The sequence below is a fragment of the Peromyscus leucopus genome, chromosome 20 (assembly GCF_004664715.2).
Source record: "Peromyscus leucopus breed LL Stock chromosome 20, UCI_PerLeu_2.1, whole genome shotgun sequence".
NCBI classification, from domain to species: domain Eukaryota; kingdom Metazoa; phylum Chordata; class Mammalia; order Rodentia; family Cricetidae; genus Peromyscus; species Peromyscus leucopus.
In genome coordinates, this window is record NC_051080.1 from 5,985,610 (window position 1) to 6,006,480 (window position 20,871).

The 20,871-nt window shown below is 47.6% G+C and overlaps 1 protein-coding gene across 3 annotated transcripts in view; it reads right to left on the reverse strand.

Moving 5' to 3' along the window:
* Positions 1–20,871, reverse strand: part of Pfkm (phosphofructokinase, muscle) — a 46,069-nt gene that overhangs the window by 4,223 nt on the left and 20,975 nt on the right. For 2 of the 3 annotated variants that reach the window (XM_037197397.1, XM_028891921.2), the window contains 16 exons: positions 16,287–16,379; positions 10,011–10,084; positions 9,029–9,106; positions 7,506–7,695; positions 7,138–7,303; positions 5,912–5,956; positions 5,417–5,525; positions 5,205–5,300; positions 4,926–5,018; positions 4,022–4,147; positions 2,949–3,013; positions 2,407–2,470; positions 1,574–1,723; positions 1,090–1,160; positions 496–583; positions 259–411 (listed from right to left, as the gene is read on the reverse strand). In XM_037197397.1, coding sequence (XP_037053292.1) covers positions 259–411; positions 496–583; positions 1,090–1,160; positions 1,574–1,723; positions 2,407–2,470; positions 2,949–3,013; positions 4,022–4,147; positions 4,926–5,018; positions 5,205–5,300; positions 5,417–5,525; positions 5,912–5,956; positions 7,138–7,303; positions 7,506–7,695; positions 9,029–9,106; positions 10,011–10,084; positions 16,287–16,379 — 1,661 coding nt within the window. Of the gene's footprint in view, positions 1–258; positions 412–495; positions 584–1,089; positions 1,161–1,573; positions 1,724–2,406; positions 2,471–2,948; positions 3,014–4,021; positions 4,148–4,925; positions 5,019–5,204; positions 5,301–5,416; positions 5,526–5,911; positions 5,957–7,137; positions 7,304–7,505; positions 7,696–9,028; positions 9,107–10,010; positions 10,085–16,286; positions 16,380–18,376; positions 18,413–20,871 lie in introns of those variants that run through there. The other variant, XM_028891920.2, reaches the window with a different exon arrangement.

A 20,871-nucleotide genomic window follows, 5' to 3' on the forward strand; every position in this document is an offset into this window, starting at 1 on the left:
CTACACTGTAGAACTTCTCTCCTGGGAAGAAAGCCATACCTATCTTTAATGTTATTCAGAACAGGGATATTAAACTGTATAACTTCAGAGGACATAACAAAACAGGCCCTTTGGTAACCATGATATAGTTCTAAGTGAAGAGAATAAATACCAGCACAGATGCCTGGCTGCATGGAGTATTTCCCAAACACTGCTATTTTAAAAAAGAGGCTTACTTTCCAAGACCAGAACACTATTCAAGCTACCCGGGGTGCTCACCGTGCAGATGGTGTTCAGTGCTGTGTCAGCCCCGATGCTGAAGTCTGACCCAGGGACGTTATTGGAAACAGTGGCAGGAATGACCACAAACGGGATGCAGAGCTCATCAAACTGCTTCCTGCCCTCCATCAGCTCCAGGCCACCCGTGTAAGCCTAAAAGAGCAGCAGGACCAGACATGAGAAGGAAAGGGAAGGTGGGAGGGGGAGGGGGAGGAGAGGGGACAGAGGGACACTCACCTCAAAGCCCCCAATGATGACAAGGCCCTGAATGTTAAACTTCGTTATGTTGGCACTGATCTGTTCCAAGTTCTTCTTGGGCAGAGTCCTAGTTGACCGGTGGCGCGGAGCAGGGAGGAGGAATTGGGGGTGAAATAGCAAGATGGAATGGGAGAAAGGTTAAGAATTAGAAAGGTGAGTCAGATGTGGTGGCGCACGCCTTTAATCCCAGCACTCGGGAGGCAGAGCCAGGCAGATCTCTGAGTTCGAGGCCAGCCTGGTCTACAGAGTGAGTTCCAGGACAGCCAGGGCTGCACAGAGAAACCCTTTCCAAATAGAAACAAACAAACAAACAGGAACAAAAAGTGCCTTCTTTAGTGTCTGGACCTATGGCCCCATTCTTCCCCACAATCTCACATTATTCTAGAGTACACACTGGATCTCTAAGGGGTCAGATCTGCTCCATGCTGTGTGGTTGGGCCTGTCTATCCTCACTGAGGACACTCTTAGTTTTCAGAGCAGTAGATGTAGGCCCTAACTTAATGGATTGATGCCCACATTCAAAGGCATCTTGAAAGGGTAACTGGGAGATGATGCTCTCAAAATACCATTTACCTTTTAGTGCCAAGTTTGGAACCACCTTGACCAGTCCAACCTCCAACATAGCTCCAGCCAGCTTCTTCAATCTGCAGGGAAAAGCCACACAGCTAGCTCTGCATCCTGGCTAGAGTGCCAGGAAGCCCATGTGTGACTGAGGCCACTTCCTGAGCTCTGACCCTACAGTTCCCTTGGTTGGAAGGTAACCTAGCCACTGGCTTTTCCCCACACTGAACTTCTTCCACCCTTCTGACTCCTTGGGGAATAAGTATCTATGAAGGCAGACACTGTGCTGAGCTCTGGGACAGAGAAAATAAATAAGATGTGATGTTTGGAAAGGATTGGTCCAGGGTTCCTATCCTTATTACCCTAAAATTAGCTATGCTCCCTGGAGAGACGTTGAGGTGGCAAGGAGGCAGAGGTAATGGACAGGTCACCCTACACTGACCTTCCCCGGCCCCATACTGCACGGGTGTGTCCTTCTTCCTTTGTGTTTTCGTACCTGACCTTTGGCCAGACCCTCGAAGCCATCATGTACGACCAGCACCCGGTTACCCTGGATCAGGCCAATCCTCACAGTAGAGCGAACGGCAGCGTTCATGCCTGCAGCTGGGGCCCCCACATTCATCACGGCCACTGTGTGCAACCCGCCCTGTTCAGAAGGAAGCAGGGAGGAAATGAAGAGAGAAACACCCCCAAAGGAGAGATCACCAGGAGAAGGAGATCTCAGAGACCCTGGAATATGTGTGACAATACACATCACTCCCCCAGGCAATGCTAGTACACAGCCTGCTACTTTGTCCTATAGAAGCAAAATTCGCATCCTCATCATATGAGATAGCAGGCCCTGGAGAACAACGCCTCCCAAAGTGCGGTCCTGGGGCCACTGGCATCCCGATGATGCACCTGCGATGCTTACTGAACAGCACATTCCTGTCTGCTGCTCTGCATCTCACTTTCTGCCGAGGGAAGGGCCCAGGAATCTGCATACTTCATAAGCACCCCAGACAATTCTGATGAACAGTAAACACTGAGAACCACTCTTTCAAGGGAACCGGAAGTGAGGTAGAACTCGGTGTGACTACACCCACGGGATCAAAGCCCTCTTTCCTGCGCTTTTGCCACCCCTGAACTTGGTGTGAGTCTTGGGTTCTCTAACTGACCAGGTGGAAACACAGGACTAGTGTCTGGGATGGCTAACAGAGTCAGCACACAGGGTCAGAGTCCCAGCACTGAAGGACAGTGAGGACAAAGATATGGCAAGGCTGAGGTGGTGTGGACTGTGGGTAGCACTGCATGAAGAGAAACCGAGGGGGAAGGGCAAGTTGCCAGTACCTTAGAGACTGGGGGTCTGACATGGGCTAGAAGCTTGTACACCTCCCAGTTGTTCATGAAGCTCCTATAAAAAGTACAAAGAGAACAGGGTGTCTTCAGGCTGCTCCTTATTGCAAGCAGCCACAGGAATCCAGGGCAGGAGTGGGGTCTCAGTGAGTTTCCACAGGGTAAACCTCTGAGGAACTGACCAGGCCGAGCAGGGACTAGGGAGGGGCTTGCCGGGGAGCTAGTCATTCATCAAACACTCCCTGCGTGTTTTTGTCCCCGGTGCTGTGCTCAGCATATGAGACAGTTCCTTGCTTAGGGACACCCAGAACCTAGCTGAGGGCCACATCTAGACAGAACAGACTAGAATAAAAAGCTCTTTCCAAGGAGAGCATCCCTGGATGAACTGAGCCTCTTGTGCACCTCACAACTGACTTCCTTGGGGAAGAGATTGTTGCAGACAGTAATTAGAAAAGGCGGCCTACAGTGATACAGATTTCCGGCTTTGTTCTGGTGTCTGGTTGCTTTAGGTAGCAACTTTCTGGTCATTTTCTCACCGGCCTCTCAGCTTCATGGCTTCATCGAATCTCTTCTCATCCATAGCCTTGGTGACGTCTTTGGTCTATGAGGGAGGGTCACAGTAACCGTCACAACTCCAAGGCATGGTACTGCGTGACCAAATCTCCTCCCTGCTCATCTACACCCCACCTTTTCCATGTCCCCCAAACTATCACGAAACATCTCTTATTTCTTCTTAATTTTTCTGAGCAGCAAAGAAGGGACTAAATTAGAATTCTGGGCAGAATGGAGGGGTGCTCGCGGGTGGCAGGACCTTCCCCCTCTGCACTCAGGTCCCTCCAGCCTCAGGACTACTGGACAATGAAGAGATGCTGCCAGGTGAGGAGGGTCCCCACCGTGTGCTGCTCAATGGCTGCCTTCTACGCAGAGCCCTGGCTTCTGGGCTTTGGGGATGCAGTCTCAAACATGGCTGCAGGTTACTGGGTTTCTCGAGTCTCAGAGAGAAGCAGGCCCCAAAATGGAGGCGGCCCCAACAAACGGGACCAACACTCTAGTTCAGCAACCATCCACTGTATTCGTATTGTGTATTCAAAGGAGTGGCTACCCCAGAGAACCCAACATTTTCCAGGTACTGTGTCAGAAGCACCACAGCGTCTCCTCAGTCTTTATCGCCCTGGAGGTGAGCAGTGGGCACCTCTGTTAATTTAGAGAAACACGTTTAAGGTAGACGTCATGTAGAGATAGAGGTAACTGGCTAGAAGTTAATAATTAGCGTTCCCAAGTCTTAGTATTGTTAGGAGAGACACTGTATTTGTGTCCCTCCTACATAACTACATGAAAAGGGTTTGAGGTTGGTGCTTATAAAATATTACAGAGTATGTGGACCTTCCCTCTTCCTCAGGAACACTCCAGCTGAGGAAACTGATGCTGAGTGGTGGTCTCAGCTCTTGGGATTGCAGTCCACTGTGTTCTTGGCCTTTCTGTCTCTCTCTCCACCATCCTGCCTCTCCATCTTTTTTTCTACCGGGACTGTAGAAGTTGGTCTCATGCCCCCTGAGCTCCCAGGAAAGGGTCTAAGACTGCTAAGACCCAGAACAGGGTCAGCACTTACCACTTGGACACACTCCATGAGGGGCAGGCGCACTGCCTGGTTACCAGAGAGGCTCACCACACAGGCTGGGGTGTCCGGGGTCCCCTCCAAAAGTGCCATCACTGCTTCCACGCCCATCCTGCTGCCCTGAAGGAGTCCATGGGACAAAGAATTTGCTTAGACCTCCCCCTATTTGTCTTAGCTAAGAGCCAGGATGCTCAGGGTCCTTTCCAAATCCTAGGGCTGAGTTCCACAATTGAAAGGCTGCATCCAGGTACCTGCTGTGCTTTGCCTGCCTACCCAGCTCTCACCTAAAGCTTGATGGCTCTCTGCCCAGATCTCACCTAAAGCTTGATGACTCTCTGCCCAGATCTCACCTAAAGCTTGATGGCTCTCTGCCCAGATCTCACCTAAAGCTTGATGGCTCCCTGCCCAGATCTCACCTAAAGCTTGATGGCTCTCTGCCCAGATCTCACCTAAAGCTTCATGGCTCTCTGCCCAGATCTCACCTAAAGCTTCATGGCTCTCTGCCCTCTTGTCATCAGAACCCTAGGGATTGTACTTGGTTCCAGAGAGGCATGCCCATGTCATACTGTGATCAGTAAGTTATGGGGGTTTAGCACTACTCTCTTGTTCCTGCTAAAGAAGTAGATAGCTTTTCTTCCAAGTGAAACAGGGTAAGAATGATAAACTCAGTATCCATGTTAGATCCCAGTAGCTTCACTGATGTTAGAGCTCGTAGATAGTGATCCTCACACCTAGGGTGCTGTCACCTGCCGTCATCTTTCTGTATGGGAACAGATGAAGACCACTGTGGCCTAGAGGCTGGTGGAGGGATAGCATGGCTAATGAGATAAGCCCCACAGAAGCAGGACTGCAAGGCTGGGGGCTCTAAGGTACAGGAACACAGAATTCTATGACTTACCAGAATCCGATCAAAGGCTGATGGTGTCCCACCCCGCTGCACATGTCCCAAAACAGTAACCCTGGTGTCATATCCAAGACGCTTTACCACCAGCTAAAAGGATGAAGGAAGGAAAACACAAAGGAAGAGATGCAATGTTAAGATTCAGAGGCCAACAAGGGTGTGGCCAAGCATGCTGGGGACAGGGTTTCACACCAAGGGCAGGGCCAAGCATGCTGGGGACAGGGTTTCACACCAAGGGCAGGGCCAAGCATGCTGGGGACAGGGTTTCACACTAACATTCTTGATGTCTTCTGAGGTGATTGGTTTTCCGTTCTTGTCGATTGCACCCTCAGCAACAATGATGATGTTAAGACGAGAACCACGGGTCCTTGTCTGGTCAAGAACAGGAGAAAGTGGTTAATGGAATTAAACTGAAGAGGAGAAAATAGGTCACCCATGAAATAGTGTGAGGGTTTTTTTTCCCCAAGGGCAAGATAAAACATCGATACCTCACTGAGCCGCCGACAAAGGTGTTCCTCCCAATCATCATCTGGTGGACATTCAGGAATAAAAACCCAATCGGCCCCACAGGACAAAGAGGTGACAAGGGCCAGATATCTGAGGTGAGAGCCAGAAGCATGGACTAGAAACCTTTATATTCACAAATAGCCTCATCACACCCAGCAAGATCTCTCAGTCCCCACAGCGATGAAAGATACAGGGACCTTGCATTTCATTCCTGAAGCAAATGAGCACTAGGCCTGTCAATGAGATGCTGTCCTTGAAGGTCACCACCACCTTACTGGCTTCCCAGCTCAGATTGTCCATCCTTTCATGTGTACCTGAGCATGGCCCATATGTGCATATAAGTAGGGGAGACAGTGCAGAGGCAGGGAAGGAGGGCCATGTTGTGTGGAGCATATACACTTCCAGACTCCACAGGACTCTCTGGGAAGAGGAAAGAGCCATCTCTAGGAACACAGGGGTCAGGATGGGGTTCTTACCCACAGTGGCGGCCCATCACTTCCAACACAAACGTCCTCTGGTGGCTGCAAGAGAAGATGAGGTTTACAGTCTGCATGTCCCTGTGGCCAGGACCAAGACCCCATCCACACCCAGGCTCCTTGGCCTCTGGGAGAGGCGTTTATGCTGCTAGCTATCCAGTAGGTTTCCTGAAAGACTATGAAGACATGGGAGCAGTTCAGCTTCCTGGAGCGGCATGGAGACTCCATTTCTGGAAAGGATGAGTCTCAAGAGCAGAGAGAAATAGAAAAGATGTGGATATGGGGCTAGGCTAGCCTGGAGTCTTGTAAGCTTCCCTGGGGTAAACTGGCAGCCAACTGTCTTCCCATTTCCTCCACTGACCCCCTACCCGACCTGTTTACTTCTGGGCAGTGGTGCTTATGGCATCCACACAGTTGGACAGGGCAACTCACAGCTCAGACTGTGAACTCCCCAGATCTGCCTTAGACTGAACCACATAAGACAGTGGTTTCTCAACCTGTGGGTCATGACCCCCTTGGGGTCACATATCAAATATCCTGCATATCAGATATTTACATTGCGATTCATAACAGTAGCAAAATTACAGTTATGAAGTAGCAATGAAATAATTTTATGGTTAGGGGGTCACCACATGAGAACTGTATTAAAGGATCACCGCATTAGGAAGGTTGAGAACCACTGACATAAGAGATTGTAGGTACGAAAGACCCCAGAGCAACTTGCCTGAAAAATAGACTGGAGAGTGGGAGAAAGTCACTTAGGGGGCAGAGCAACTTCAGCCTTCTAGGGGTGAGTCTCCGAAAAGGGGTTCTAGCCCCAGAACAGCACTCACAGTGACTTTTCATTCTCATTCGCTCTTGCCTGTCCTCTTGTCTACTTCTCTACTGCCTCCCCCCATCATCCACTGCTTCCCCCATCATCCACTGCCTCCTCCCATCATCCACTGCCTCCTCCCATCATCCACTGCCTCCTCCCATCATCCACTGCCTCCCCCCATCATCCACTGCCTCCCCCCATCATCCACTGCCTCCTCCCATCATCCACTGCCTCCCCCATCATCCACTGCCTCCCTCCCATCATCCACTGCCTCCTCCCATCATCCACTGCCTCCTCCCATCATCCACTGCCTCCTCCCATCATCCACTGCCTCTCTCCCACCTACTGCCTCCCTCCCATCATCCATTGCCTCCCTCCCACCTACTGCCTCCCTCCTGGATGCTTTTACCTCTGAGCAGTGGTAGTGATGGCGTCTACAATCTCTACAATCCGGTGCAGGGCAGAGTCAGTACCAATGGTCATATCAGTGCCACAGAAGTCATTGTCGATTGAACCAACCAGGCCCACAATGTTCAGGAAGCTAGACTTTGTAGCCTCCTCAGCCGTGATCTTCCCTGTAAGGGGAAACAAACCAGAGGCCACCAGCTGAGGAATCTTCCACACCTACAGAGTTGATTACTAGAGAGACTGTAGGCAATGGTAGATAGGAGAGCAAAGATTGTTTGTGTGAAGTTAACATTATATCTAAGAGTACAGATATAACCCAGGCACGGACACACAGTCACATGAAAATCAATACTGATGAAAGTGTCTCACCATCTTTCTGGAGGTCATTCAACAAGTCACTCCACTCTGAACGGAAAGTGTCAGCTCCAGTGAGGCTGCCATCACCTCCAATGACACACAGATTGGTGATTCCCCGCTTCACCAGGTTGTGGGCAGCCCGGAGTCGTCCTTCTCGCTCCCGAAAGTCTTTGCATCGGGCACTTCCAATTACTGTGCCTCCCTGCAGGGGAGAGGTAGAGTTCAAGTCTTCAGGCAATTTTGAGTTCCACATGCTAAGATTTCCCCATTTCCCCAGTGATAGACCAGCATCACCACGCCAGTCCCTTAAGTTCCCAACATCCCTGAGTCATGTGTCCCTTACAGAGGAAAAGAAAGTGGTGCTGGATATCACAGTGTCATCCCCATATTCTGTCACACATCTTAGGAGACTACTGAGATAACTATTTCATTGGAGATTTTATCATCAAAGTGATTATTTTCAAGAATAAGGGAATTCATATATACGTTAGTTTCTATTCCAGCTTTATCTCCATCTTCCACATTGACTTCAGTCTGGATTTTCCTTAGTGCCTGGCATCAGTAGATTGTATCCAAACTATTTTAAGTATCTCTTCCCCTCTGACACACTGGAATTGGACCTGAGATTACCCAGACAATTGTCACCTTGTCCCTCTGAGTTCCTTGGGATCTGTGGTGTTAGTGGCAGGGGTCAGTGTCCAGGTATTGGCAGGGGAAACAACTGCTGTGTAGGAAGTCTTGATTTCCCCAGGACTTACAGACACTCCGAGAGGTAAGTAGATTTAAGAATTTTCATGAACAATAAATAGATGCTCCTGGGCATCCATGACTCTAGGGTATTAGTAGAGAATGATTATTTATTCTCAGGCCACCTTGTGGAGGGCACTATTGCCTGTATGGGAACTTCACCAGACCACTTCATAGTAAGTGGCTTCCCATGGAATGTTTAGTGGATTTAGGTAAGGAACAGGAAACAAATACAAATTTCTGACTGGACCAGTGAAGGATTATGGTTCTAAGCTAGCCCAGACTGGACACATCTTAGAACACTTGAACAACATGGAATAATTACAGAGGGCTGTAGATAGAAAAAAACCAATGTCCCTGGGATTCTTTGAGACGCTGCAGGACGGTCTCGATTCCCTTTCTCCCTTAAATAGTCCAGTTTCAGGCTGTCACATCTCTGTCACATGAGGACTGGCTGAGCTCAAGGCTGCTGGCGTCAGTCCTCTAAGGTTATTTTCAGGGCCAGATTTTCCCCGTGACCCCAGAGCAGGACTTGCCTATGATGTGCCAGGGGCAGAAGTCTTGCTATGACCTTTCTATAAAGGGCAAGCCATCCCAGAACCACCTTCCCACCCCTTCACCTCTGCCAGAAGCCAGGATGATGTTTTCAAATGCAAAGAGTAAAGGGCAAATATAAGCCTCATCTGTCACGGAAACCCTCCACACTGAACCAAGTGGCGGGGAATCTGGGATACCGGAGTGGGATGAGACGAGGTCAGTACAGAGAACACGAGCTCTCTGGGACATACCAGCTGAAGCATCATGGAAACGCTCTCCCAGGTGGCCTCCCTGATGTGCTCACCACCATCCACCAGGCCTTGGTAACCCTGAAGGGAACAGTATATCCATTAAGCCTCCATTAAGCACTCTCTGGATGGCCAAGACTGAGACAGCTTCCCTAGGAGGAGGTTCAAGCCATACCCTTCCAGTAATGACCCCTGGATGACCATGAGGATGTTATATTTAGCAAATCGGTCCAAAGAGGGGCATGTCAACCTTTTTGATGTTCTAGTTTCTCCCATTCTTTTCTTTTCTGAGACAGGGTCTCACTGTGTAGCTCTGGCTGGTCTAAAACTCACTATGTAGCCCAGGCTGGCCTCCAACTCACAGACATCTGCCTGCCTCTGCCTCCAGAGTACTGGAATCAAAGGTGTGCGCCACCATGCCTGGCTTTCTCCCATTCCTGAAATATCAAAATACCCTTCCATCTTAATTTCTTTTTTCTCCCTCATCCCATGCCCTCCAAGATGTTCCCAGGAGAACTAGAAGACAGCTGGTTTTGATAACCTAAGGAGAAAAGAAGATGGAGGGAGGGAGGGAGGAAACAGGACTTCTCATAAAACTACCAATCTTGGCAGAAGAGCAAACAGACGGTACAGAAGAGTGGGTGAGGCATGAGAGGACGGAGCAAAGGGAGCCAAGGAGGAGCGGGAACCTCAGAAAGCTAGGAAAACCCACAAACACAGTGAGACCCTGCCTGCCGGGGGCTCTCCCCTCGGTTATACTAAACTTTCTGGAAAAGACATCCCATCTCGGTTCTTTCTCTGTGGATTTCCTCTTCTAAATTCAACTGGCAATGTGAGGACCCAGTTTTCAGAAGTCAAAAGTGGGAAGGGATGACTCAACGAGACAGAGAGCCAAGGACAAGAAAACACAGCAAGTCAGCTAGGAGGTGAGGAGGTGGGGGGAGGGGGGGAGGCAGGTTAGGCAGAGAACAAAGTGAAAACCAACCTCATGGACAAAGAAGACGCGTGCCCCTGTAAAGATACCAACTCGAACCACAGCCCTGACAGCAGCATTCATACCTGTGAGGAGGGGAGGAGAAAGTCAGGGACAGGTCACTCCGAAGAAGCGCGGCCCTGGAATGCATAGTTACGTTCAGCTGAAGACTGGAGTTTAGTCCTGTGGTAGGGTTTGCTCTGAATCTGGACTCCTCTCACCCAAGCCCTCTGCTCTCCCCCATTTCGGTGACTGCATCCAGAGCTAATGGAGCTCCAGACACCCCGTCCACTTCCCTCCAGCCCCTAAACCTGGGCCTTCCCAGACCTCTTCCTGCTAGGGCGTCCTGAGAATAACGGCAGTGAAAAAAGCAAGCACTTCCTCCAATGCATTTTGTAAGTTAGAACCACCAGACTTGGTCACATAGTGTCTATTTAATCTCTCCCATAACCTGGAGATTCCTCCATTTCACAGACTTCAAAATGGAAGCTCAAAGGTGTCAAGGCCATAAGGCCAAAGTACAGATTTGAAGCCAAGTCTTCACATGTCCACATCAGCACTCTAGACTGGCAAGTCCGTCTAACCTCAGCGGTTTCACTGGGTTTCCCTTGTTTTCTGCACTGAATAGAGACATCCAGCTTTAGGATGCTGTTCATGGGGAAACATGACTTTTCTATGGCTAAGTGATCTGATGGAATACAGTTTGTTTCTAAATCTGTTTATTACTGGATGGTGGAGTGGATTCTTTTGGGACGGGGACACACACACACACATACACGCACGCACGCACGCACAGAGCTACCACTGGAGTTGTCTACATCTCTACGTGTGCCACCCAGATGTGATTCTCTAGCTCCCTCAATGGCAGGAAGTGTGAGAAGCGTGCAGAGAGAATTGGTGAGGCATGGACGCCCTGCTGTCCTGCCTTGTAACATCACCAGGGTTCATGATGATGCTTGCACATCTCAGAGACAAAGTAAGTCAGTTTCTAAAACTGCCGTAGCCACCCTCTCTCAACATAAAAGGTATCATAGGATTCTTAAATCCTGCCTGGAAAAAGATCATAATGCCACAAACACTCGGGGGCTGTTACTCTTGGAACCAGTGCAGTACCAAAGTGAAAACCATCTCAAACTATTGAACAATCCAGAGCTGCTTAGAATAAAATAAGTTTTCCTTTTCTTTCTTTTCCTCTCTTCTACCTCACCCCTTACATAGTATCTATTATTTAGTTATTAGCTCCAAATCAGACTGTGGGTCCATTCAGCCCTTGAACAAAGATGAACAGGACACACATGGTCCTGACATGGTGCTGAGCGCTGAGGGTACAGCAGTGAGTGATATAGTGTGAGAACTACCGTCCCAAGACGTAAAAAATGACAGAGGTATAATGATCCCCAAGGGAGAGGAGCAGAGAAGCGCAATATGAGCAGAGACGTCCGAGCTTGTCAGGAGTGGTCCAAAACTGCAGCACTTGTCCTGAAACCTAGAACACTATTTCCTGTTCTTTTGTCAGATAGACAACTGAGGAAGACCCTTCTAGGCAGGAAAAACTGTAGGAAGGTGGGGGCCAAGAAATGACTTCAGGTAATTCAGTATCATCAAGAGTAGAAAGCAGAAGAGAAAGTGAAGAGAGAGCATGCTGCAGGAGGAAGGTGCCCACATGCCATTTGAAGAAGTCTGACTTTTATTCTGTAGGTCTGGGTTTAACTGGGGATCCATGGATGTGTGATCAGTTTCAGCAAATCCATAAGCTCCATAAAACCATATGAAAGTTTTAATGGCCATAACGTTTTGTCTGGGAGAAGGCCCATATCGCTTGTGATTCTTAAAGGGGCTTTTGACTCTCACATGCACAAAAATAGTTACAGATAATCAAGAATCTCTAAGAATTTCAAGAGTTGAGGGACATGATAAGATTTGCATTCCATATCAGAAGGGCTCTGGCAGCAGGGTGACAGGCAGCCGGGTAGAGGGGTCACTGGGAAGAGGGGACCTTCTGGCATCCTAGATAAGACAGGAGGAGGCCTCACTAGAAAGGGGCACATGGGACAAAAGTGATAGTGGACAGAAGACACTCAGAGAACAAAGAAAGGGACTTGGATCCAATAGGCAAGGTGATTAGATTCCACACCCCAAAGAGAGAGGTTCCCCGCTTTGGACATAGGCAAAGGGTAAACTGAAGTGCCATTAACTGGGCATTTAACTGGCATGCCTGGTTTGGGAAGGTAGGTGTGGGGGATGGTATGTTCACATCAGGATGTGCTGAAATTAAAGTCCTTGCAGGACATGCACACCAACTTGGAAGAGAAAACATAGATGATTAGAAAGGCAAAGAACAAGGCACTGAACTGAGAAGTGACTGTGATTGCTAATAAACGGTAGGAAGAGAGATACAAGAAGAAGCAGGGCTTAGCAACACCTTAGAAGCCAAAAGAACCATTTCCAAAAGCAGGAGCTGCTCCAAATGCATCTAAGAGCGCATCTGAGATGAAGATGGAAGGGTTGGGCTGGTCAGCAGAGGCACCTGTGAACACAGCTACCTCGTGGCATCACTGAAGCAAATTCAGTAAAGTCTAAAGTCTAAGTTCATATATTTAGTTGGAATGATCTGGAACAACAAAAACCTGCACAGGGAGAGGCTTCTCAGAGGCTCCAGTGTGTGTGAAGGGAGCGTGAGAATCAGGGCAGAGCCCTTGATACTTCCGAACAGATGAATAAAGCCAGCTCCAAACAACCTTTGCAGACTGAGACTGTTGCTGCTTCTCCGGGCTGCCACACAGCCTGGGATGCCTTCCTGCATCCGGAGCTCGGGACTACACATGGGTGAGCTGAGGAAATGAAGAACTGTTGCTCTGTCCTCACAGTAGCGTTTTCTTTCTGACCCCCAAAAGAAAAGACATGACCTGAAAGGTCTTCCCTGTTAAACACACACTAGTTGGCAGGAATATCCAAATCTTTGGGAAGAAGAAAAACCCCACGGTAAGGAAGACCTGCTCTCCCTCCCTCCCCACTTCCCAACCTCAGTCCTGCCAATCTGCAGAGGCCACCTAACCCACTGCCACACGGACTGAGTGTTTCCTGATAGTTTGAGGGTCTCCTTTGGTCTCTTGTACTCTAACCCTAGGCGCCTGGAAATGTCAGACTGGGAAGTAGAGTTTAAAGGCAGAGCCCCCAAAGTCTTGGTCTCTTCTACCCAACCTCATGGCTTAGCCTAGTCTGGCCCTAAGCCAGTCCTGGCCTGACTTTTCTTGGCTGTTCCATGTTTCCCCAAATAACCCTCTATGAGCAGCTGCATGATTTATTAGAAGCAAGATGAAGGATAGGATTACAGGAAGCATGCAAGAGATATTCTGGGACAACCAGGAGGGGCTCTGAAGAACGCTGTAGGCTTGCAATCTGAAGCAGCCAATGGCAGCCTCTGGGGAATCCTGAAGGAAGAAGAGCTGGGTCTTGGTGTCTGCACAAGACTAGGCAGAAAATAGAAGCTAATAAAAACTGCTCATTGAGGATGACCTTGCATTTCTGATCTTCTTGCCTCTACCTCCCGACTGGGATTCCAGGTGTGCACCACCATACCCAGGATGTGCGGTATTTCACGCATCTAGATAAGCACTCGACCAACTGAGCCACATCTTCAACCTGATCACAGGGGTTTGGGAAGTTGGTACTGACAAGTTTCTCCCTGGGCTTTGGAAACATTAAAAATTGTGACAAATGTTTGTTATATGTGAATTGTACTTTCTAACGGATGTATACTAAAAATTATAAACCCTATAATAACTATCCAGAGAGATAATAAAATCCCAGTCCTGTACTCCTTTAAAAACAGGATATGCACACGTTTGGAGCTATGGCCTGGAGACAGAGGGCTAGAACAGATGGCTGAGGTCCTTTCCAAGGCTGGATATGCCAATGTCAGGAGGCTCAATGAGGTATGATCAGTGGGGCTGTGGTCTTTTGGGGTTAGAAAAGGAGTATGATTTAGTATTTATTCCATTCAGCCTAACATTCCAGAATTCTTGACTTTTGAGCTCAAGACATCTATTAATGGCCATATTCCTACTTCAAGATACTGGCTTTGCTGAGCTCCAAGAATGACAGCTGTGGCTTCTGTTGGTTTTATAGAGGTCACGCTTGCTTTACCATGATGCCTCTGGCCCCTTGGGAAAAGCAGCTTTCCTGTGCTCTCCTCCTCCGAGGCCCAGCTCACTGTCTCTGGGAAAGTCACCACTGTATTGGGACTTCTCCTTCAGCTAGGATGTCTAGCAGTATTTCAGACTTCTGTTCTGGTTTCTTGTCTCCTAGAATTTCATTTTCTATCTCTCTGGATCCCTCCTGACATGCACCTATCACATTATATGGATTCACATGTGAAACACTGTAACTCTCCGAAAGTCCCAGAGGCCTTGGCTCTCTTTCTCTGTTTCTTTTCTTCTCCCTTCCCCTCCCTTCTCTCCCTTCCCTTCTTTCAATCCTCTCTTCCCCTCCTCTCCAGAGAAGGTCCTTTTCTTTCATTCCTTTCAAATGGTCTCATGGGTTTTCCCCCAGGTTCTCTCTTTTCCTAACCTAACCATCTAAGTACACAGGACACAGGTGCATCACTAAAAGGTGTATGTTAAAGATCACAGTACTGGCATGGAATTCTACCAATAGAGAAGAAGCAAAAGAATCTGGGTTAGAAGCATTTCCAGCCACCACCATGGTTCTGGATCCCTAATCTGATGACTTAGGCCTCTGTGCCATAGCCTCCTCCCTCAGTTTCTTCACTATTAATTCTGATTTGTTACATACATCATAAGTATAATATAAATATGTTAAAAATTTTAAAGCCTGGTTTGTAAATACACTAATAGAAAATACCATGACACAGAGTTTGGGCAGATAACTCAGTCAGTCAAAAACTCAGATTCCAGCACCCACGTGAAGCTAGGCACAGCAGCATGCATCTATAAACCCAGTGCTGAAGGGCAAAGACAGGTGGCTCCCCGGAGCTGGCTGGCCAGTGCGCACTAGCCATGTGGGGTATGATTATGTAATCAGCGAGAGACCCTGTCTCCAAATAAAGAAAGAAGGTGAAGAGAGACTGAGGAAGACATCCAACATTGACCACTAGTCTCCACATACATGCGTGCATGCGCACACACATACACACACATACACACACACCATACACAGAAATACCATGAGAGCAAATATCATCTTTTTCACAGATGCTTCCTTAGCACCTGCCACTCTGAGTACAGAAGGTGCTCAATAATTCATTTTATTCATTAATAATCCACTTTCTGAGCATGTAGTATGGCCAGCCACTCTTCCAGGCGCCATACTTGAATAAAGGGATCATTTTGTGTTTTGGTTTTTTTTAGGCATTTTTCTTGTGAAGTATTTCTCAGTTCCTCTCACCAGGTCTTATCACAGCCAACATGGCCAGCGCACACTGGCTTACTTTTATTCATGTGCCTAAGTAAGAACCCCAGTGACAAATGGGATCTCTCTCAAGAGAAGTTGGCTTCTTCACAACAGGGCTCTGCACAAAGTGAGTGCTTAGTACTCAATCCTAAGTCACCCAGAACCCTCGGAAAGCTTACATTTCTTTGTCTATCATGTCTCCATGTTCAGTTAACCCTTCAAAGAGATTCTTCTCTATAGCATACTATCAACTCAAACATATAAAAAAAAAATGAAAATGGGAATTGTTTTGTTCTTGAATCATACATTCATCTCCCCTTTTAATCTTTCCCAAATACTTTACTTTTACGGTTTCTTAGACTCTATTCAGAGAAAGGTTCTCTCTGTTTGCTGCCCCTCCAGCCCCACTGCATCTGTAGCGATTAAGGGATGCTCTTCCTGTTTGCTAAAGGGCTAATGGAACCGAAGGAAGCAGGACGGCAGAGCGCTGGCTGGCGCTGGTGAGTGGAGACGCTTTCCTGAGACCCCAGCTGGGTTGCCCAACACCAACTCTGAGTCTCTTCCCTTTCCCAGTGTCTCCCAAGTCCTTGAAATGAATCCATCTATTGCTTTCTCAACAATCTCGTCTCAAATTCTCAACAATGCTGCTCAAGGACCAACAGCATTAACTTCCAGAGAAACTTGGATAAAAGTTCTACGAAAGTTCAGGTCAACTGTAGCAGAGCAAACAATATCTAAATAGAGGTTCGTGTCAGAACTTCTAGGAAAATCCAGGATCCAGTGTGAACCTACATTAGGATAGTTCTAGTCCACAGACTGAGGGAGTCAAGAAACTCAAGGCTCATGGCAACCATATTTCTGTCCCCTTTCACTTACCTTGGGCATCTCCACCAGAGGTTAACACAGCAATGGCCTTGCCGATGCCCAGGGTTTTGGCTGCGTGATGCTCTTCATGGGTCATGATCCACTCTAGAATTCAAGACAATTAGTCAGTTAAGATGCAATGGATCAAGGTGCCACTTGCTCAAGAAGCGTCTGCCTTAGACTGGCTAGAGCCACTCAGTTGGACTCTCCCACTAAAGCGGCTGTACAGTCACGGAGCTTTTGGAAGTCTTCCAGAGGAGAGCCGCACCCTCTCAGAGTGACAAGCTAAAGTGTCAGAGTCATCTAGACCAGGACTACATAAGTCCTGGCTTAGCCTTCCCTGTCCCCTCCCACCCCAACTGGAACCAGTCTTCAGAACAGGCTAAGGTCGAGAGGAAAGGGCACCTGACTCGAAAGAAATGAGAAAGCAAGGGGGGACTCTGAGTGCATCTTGGGGTCCTCCCTTTTCATGAAGGAAGGAGGTGCCGCAGAGGGCCTAAGTCAGGTGAGGTTTGAGGTCCTGACAGAGAACCAGCAATGAGGAAGCAAGCAGTCAAGCGCAGCTTGGCTTCTGGCTAAGAGCAGCGTTGAGTGAAGCAGACGTGAGTGAGCCAGGCTGCGGGACTGGGAGCTGAACTGGTGTTTGGGTTTATAAAGGCACAGCAGAGCCGGACAAAATAATGATGTCAATTCTATGAAGGGTTAGGGTCCTTCTGCAGTTCTGCCCGTTCCTCTCACACTCTCAGCTTTCTAAGCAGCTGCTGAATCCTTTGTCTTTGGGCTTTGCCCCTCACATTACATACTATTCAAATGGAAGGGTAACAAAATGTCTAACACACACACACACACAAACACACAAACACACACATACACACACGCAAAAACAAGCATACCAGTATTGTGAGGAGACCTTTATATAGCCATTTATAGGATATATATACATAGCCATATATATGGAATATAAAACACAAGACATACTTTTATATCCATAAAATGCCAATAGGTTCATCCTTCCCCGTTACCCAGGCTAAAACCTGTTACTTTAAAAATGTATCTCACCTGCCTCTCAGAGTCAACACTGCCACTAAACCCTATTGTCCCTCCTTTTTCTCTTCCCTGCCCATCCCCTTTTCTATCCTTGTTACCTCCTTCTACCTGAGTCGTGGTGGCAATAGTTGGAGCTTATCTCCCTTAACACAGTAAGTAGCTTGCACTGCCCTTCTTGCTTTATTAGGAACACAAACTAAACTTTGGTGAGAAGGCTGCAGGCCCCTGAGGCTTTGGTGGAAGGAGGAGCCATGCAGAGGAACAACAACCTCAAGGGAAGTTTGCTTCTGTCCAGCATCTGGGGAAATTGGGATAGCTGCTTATAGGGACTAAGTCATGTAAGCATACAAACCCACAGGTGGCAGTAAAATATGTGTGGTGATACAAACACGAAACCAGACACACACAGTTAGAGACAAAGATTCACAAACATACTACAGACACACACAGTTAGAGGCAAAGATTCACAAACATACTACAAAGTCAGCACTGACCAGCCAAAGCTTCTTGACTCGGCATTCAGAGCTCCTACGACTGAGCTCCTGCATATCGCTTCAACCTCCTCACTACTGCACAACCCATGGATCCTTTGGTCCACTGCCATCTGAGCATTACTGTGCTCATCCCATCTGCATCCTTTGGCCAGGATAACCTGTCTCTTTCCAGCCATCCAGCCATCCAACCATACATAAATACACACCTCACTCTATCCTTTTAAGCTACACCTCCTCACCCTTTTTAACCTATTAAATCTTTACTAGCCATCAGAGGTCCTGAAAGCCTTCTTCATCTTCTACAAGTCACATATTGTTTGGAAATAATCATTCATTTAGTATTTAAATACAACTTTAAGGACATTTTAATTGCTTCTTATACACTAATAGGAAGGCCAGACCAGACCAAGGGTCAGTAAACTACAGCCTGGAGGACAAACCCAGCCATTTTCACTTATATATGGCAGCAAACTATGAAGGGTCCTATATTTTAAATGGTTGCAAAGATATTTTATGACATGAAGAAGAATTGTTCAAATCCCCATGGAGCTGTGTACTTGCCTGTAGTCCCAGCTACTCCGGACTGATAGAACTCAAGAGTTCAAGACCAGCCTGGCAACCTGTCTCAGAGAGGAAAAAAGAAAAGGCATGTCCATGCTCTCCTTTTCCACTTGCATTCTGTGCTCTAACACTGGGCAGGGACTGCAGTAGACCTGCTGGTGTGCAAAGCCTAAAATCCCCTGTGTCCTGTTAGCAAAGCTTCCTGACTGCTGCAGGCCAGGAATATATCCTAAGAACTCAGCTGGTTATGGCAAAGTCACTACCTGGAGGGATCAGGGAATTCCTCCAGAGGAAGCCAAATTCCAAGCAGTTTTGGGTGCTATTTGGCTTGTTATATAACAGTTGTATTCTGTTAGGAAAATCATGTGTGCCTTCACAGTTTTCCCAGTTGAGTTTTGATCACTCTCTGGACATACACATTCCAGGTATTTGGAGAACAGCCTCAGGAAAGGCTTTCTCTGGAATCAGATATCTTTTAGCCACTTTCAAGGACTAACAGTGATATGCTAACCGGTCATTAGCACTCAGCTGACCTTCTTTTTTACCACTCCCATTTTGGATTGTTAAAGAAAGCCTGGTGGTCACAGCCAGAGGAAAAATTCTTACCTGCCTTTATGACCCTGGAGAATTCAAGCCTGGTGACCTTGCTCGACCAGGGGCTTGATATAACTAGATTCCAGGGAGACTTAGGTAGAACATGGAGAATGGAGGATAGAAAAGAGAAACGAGAATGGAAGAACTAGATGGGTAAGAACTTGAGAGGAATAAACTGAGGTGGGGAAGAACTAGATTGAAGGGCTAGAAGAGAGGACTAGAGGAACGAGATGGAAGATGAGGAAGAGCCAGGTGGGGAAGAACAAGATGAGGAAGAGCCAGATGAGAGAGAAGGAGACGGGAGAGGAGCTGATAGGGGAAAGAACTAGATGGATGAGAACCTAGAAGGGACAGGGGATGAATATAGAGAGAAATCAGGCAAGAAAGGAGCTAGACATGAGAGCAGAATAGAAGCTGTGTAGAGAGAGAACTATCACAGAATAATAAAGTGTATGGACTAGGGAGTTTCGTGTAAATAGATTCATTTCTTTTCATCAAAGATTAATTATCAGCTGATTGTAGATTCTTCCCAGACCCTGGGAGGGGACTATAGAGGGGCTGGACCCCCATAGTCCCCGATACCTGACCACTGGGCTGCATTGCTGTTAGATGCACTTCCCCTAACTAGACTGCAAATTCCTGCAAGGCGGGGAATACGAGTATTTTCACAGCTACTTCCAGTGCTGGAGAGATGGCTCAGAAGTTCAGAGCACTGGCTGCTCTTCCAGAGGACCTGGGTTCAATTCCCAGCACCCACATGGCAGCTCACAACTGTGTGTAACTCATCTCCATTGAACACCATCTTCTAGCCTCCACAAGCACAAGGTGCACATGCCATACACAAACATATATTCAGACAAAACACTTACAAACATTCCTACCCACTGAAGAGCATGCCCACAGGGGAAAACTCAGTAACCAGTGCTGAAGAGCATCAATGAACTGATACACCATGTACGAAGAGTGGGCTTGGGAATGGACAGTGCTCCATATTTTACTCCTAAAAACTCAGGGCTGGGAACACAGCGCAGCTGTGCAGCACTGGCAAGACCCTGGGTTGAGTGCAAGACCCTGGGTTGAGTGCATCACAGTTAAAAAGGAAGGAAGGAAGGAAGGGAGGGAGGGAGGGAGGGAGGGAGGGAGGGAGGGAGGGAGGGAACAAGGAAGGAAGGGAGGGAGGAAGGGAGGGAGGGAGGGAGGAAGGAAGGAAGGGAGGAAGGAAGGAAGGGAGGAAGTGAGGAACGAAACAAGAAATGGAATCAGTCTAGAACCACCAACAGATTAATGGGTAACAGAAACATGGTATACATATACATAAAGGAATTTTACTCTGCTGTAAAGAAAATCTAAATTATTAATTTTTCGGGAAAATGGACAGACTGCATAGTGCAATATTAAGTGAGGTGACCCAGACTCAGAAAGACAAAAACTTCATGTTCTCTCTCAGATGATGATCCTGTCCTGTAAAGTGTACCTGTATATCCAAGAACGGGAGTAAGTATGAGCCAAGTCTAGAAAATTAGTAAGGAGACCAAGAGAGTGCAAAAACAGGTGATGAAGGATGGATGGGGGGGAGGTGGAACACAAAAGAGGAAAAGAGACCAAAGAGTGCAAGGAAAGATCGGGGTAGCAGCGTGATGGGGAGATCTACTCGGACACAGTTTGTTCTAAAGTGTCATAATGATATCTAATAGCTTGTATGGTAATTTTAAATAAAAAAAAAAAACCACTCAGGCATACCTAGGACTTAGAAAATGGCAAAATGGAAAAGCAACATGAACATACATATACCTAGAATGTTAACCTCTCGATTTCTGTTGTTCTTGAGAAAGACTACATGATTGCAAGAAATAGGAACCTAAAAATTTGGAATAGAAAGAAGCAGACATCTGACTATGCTG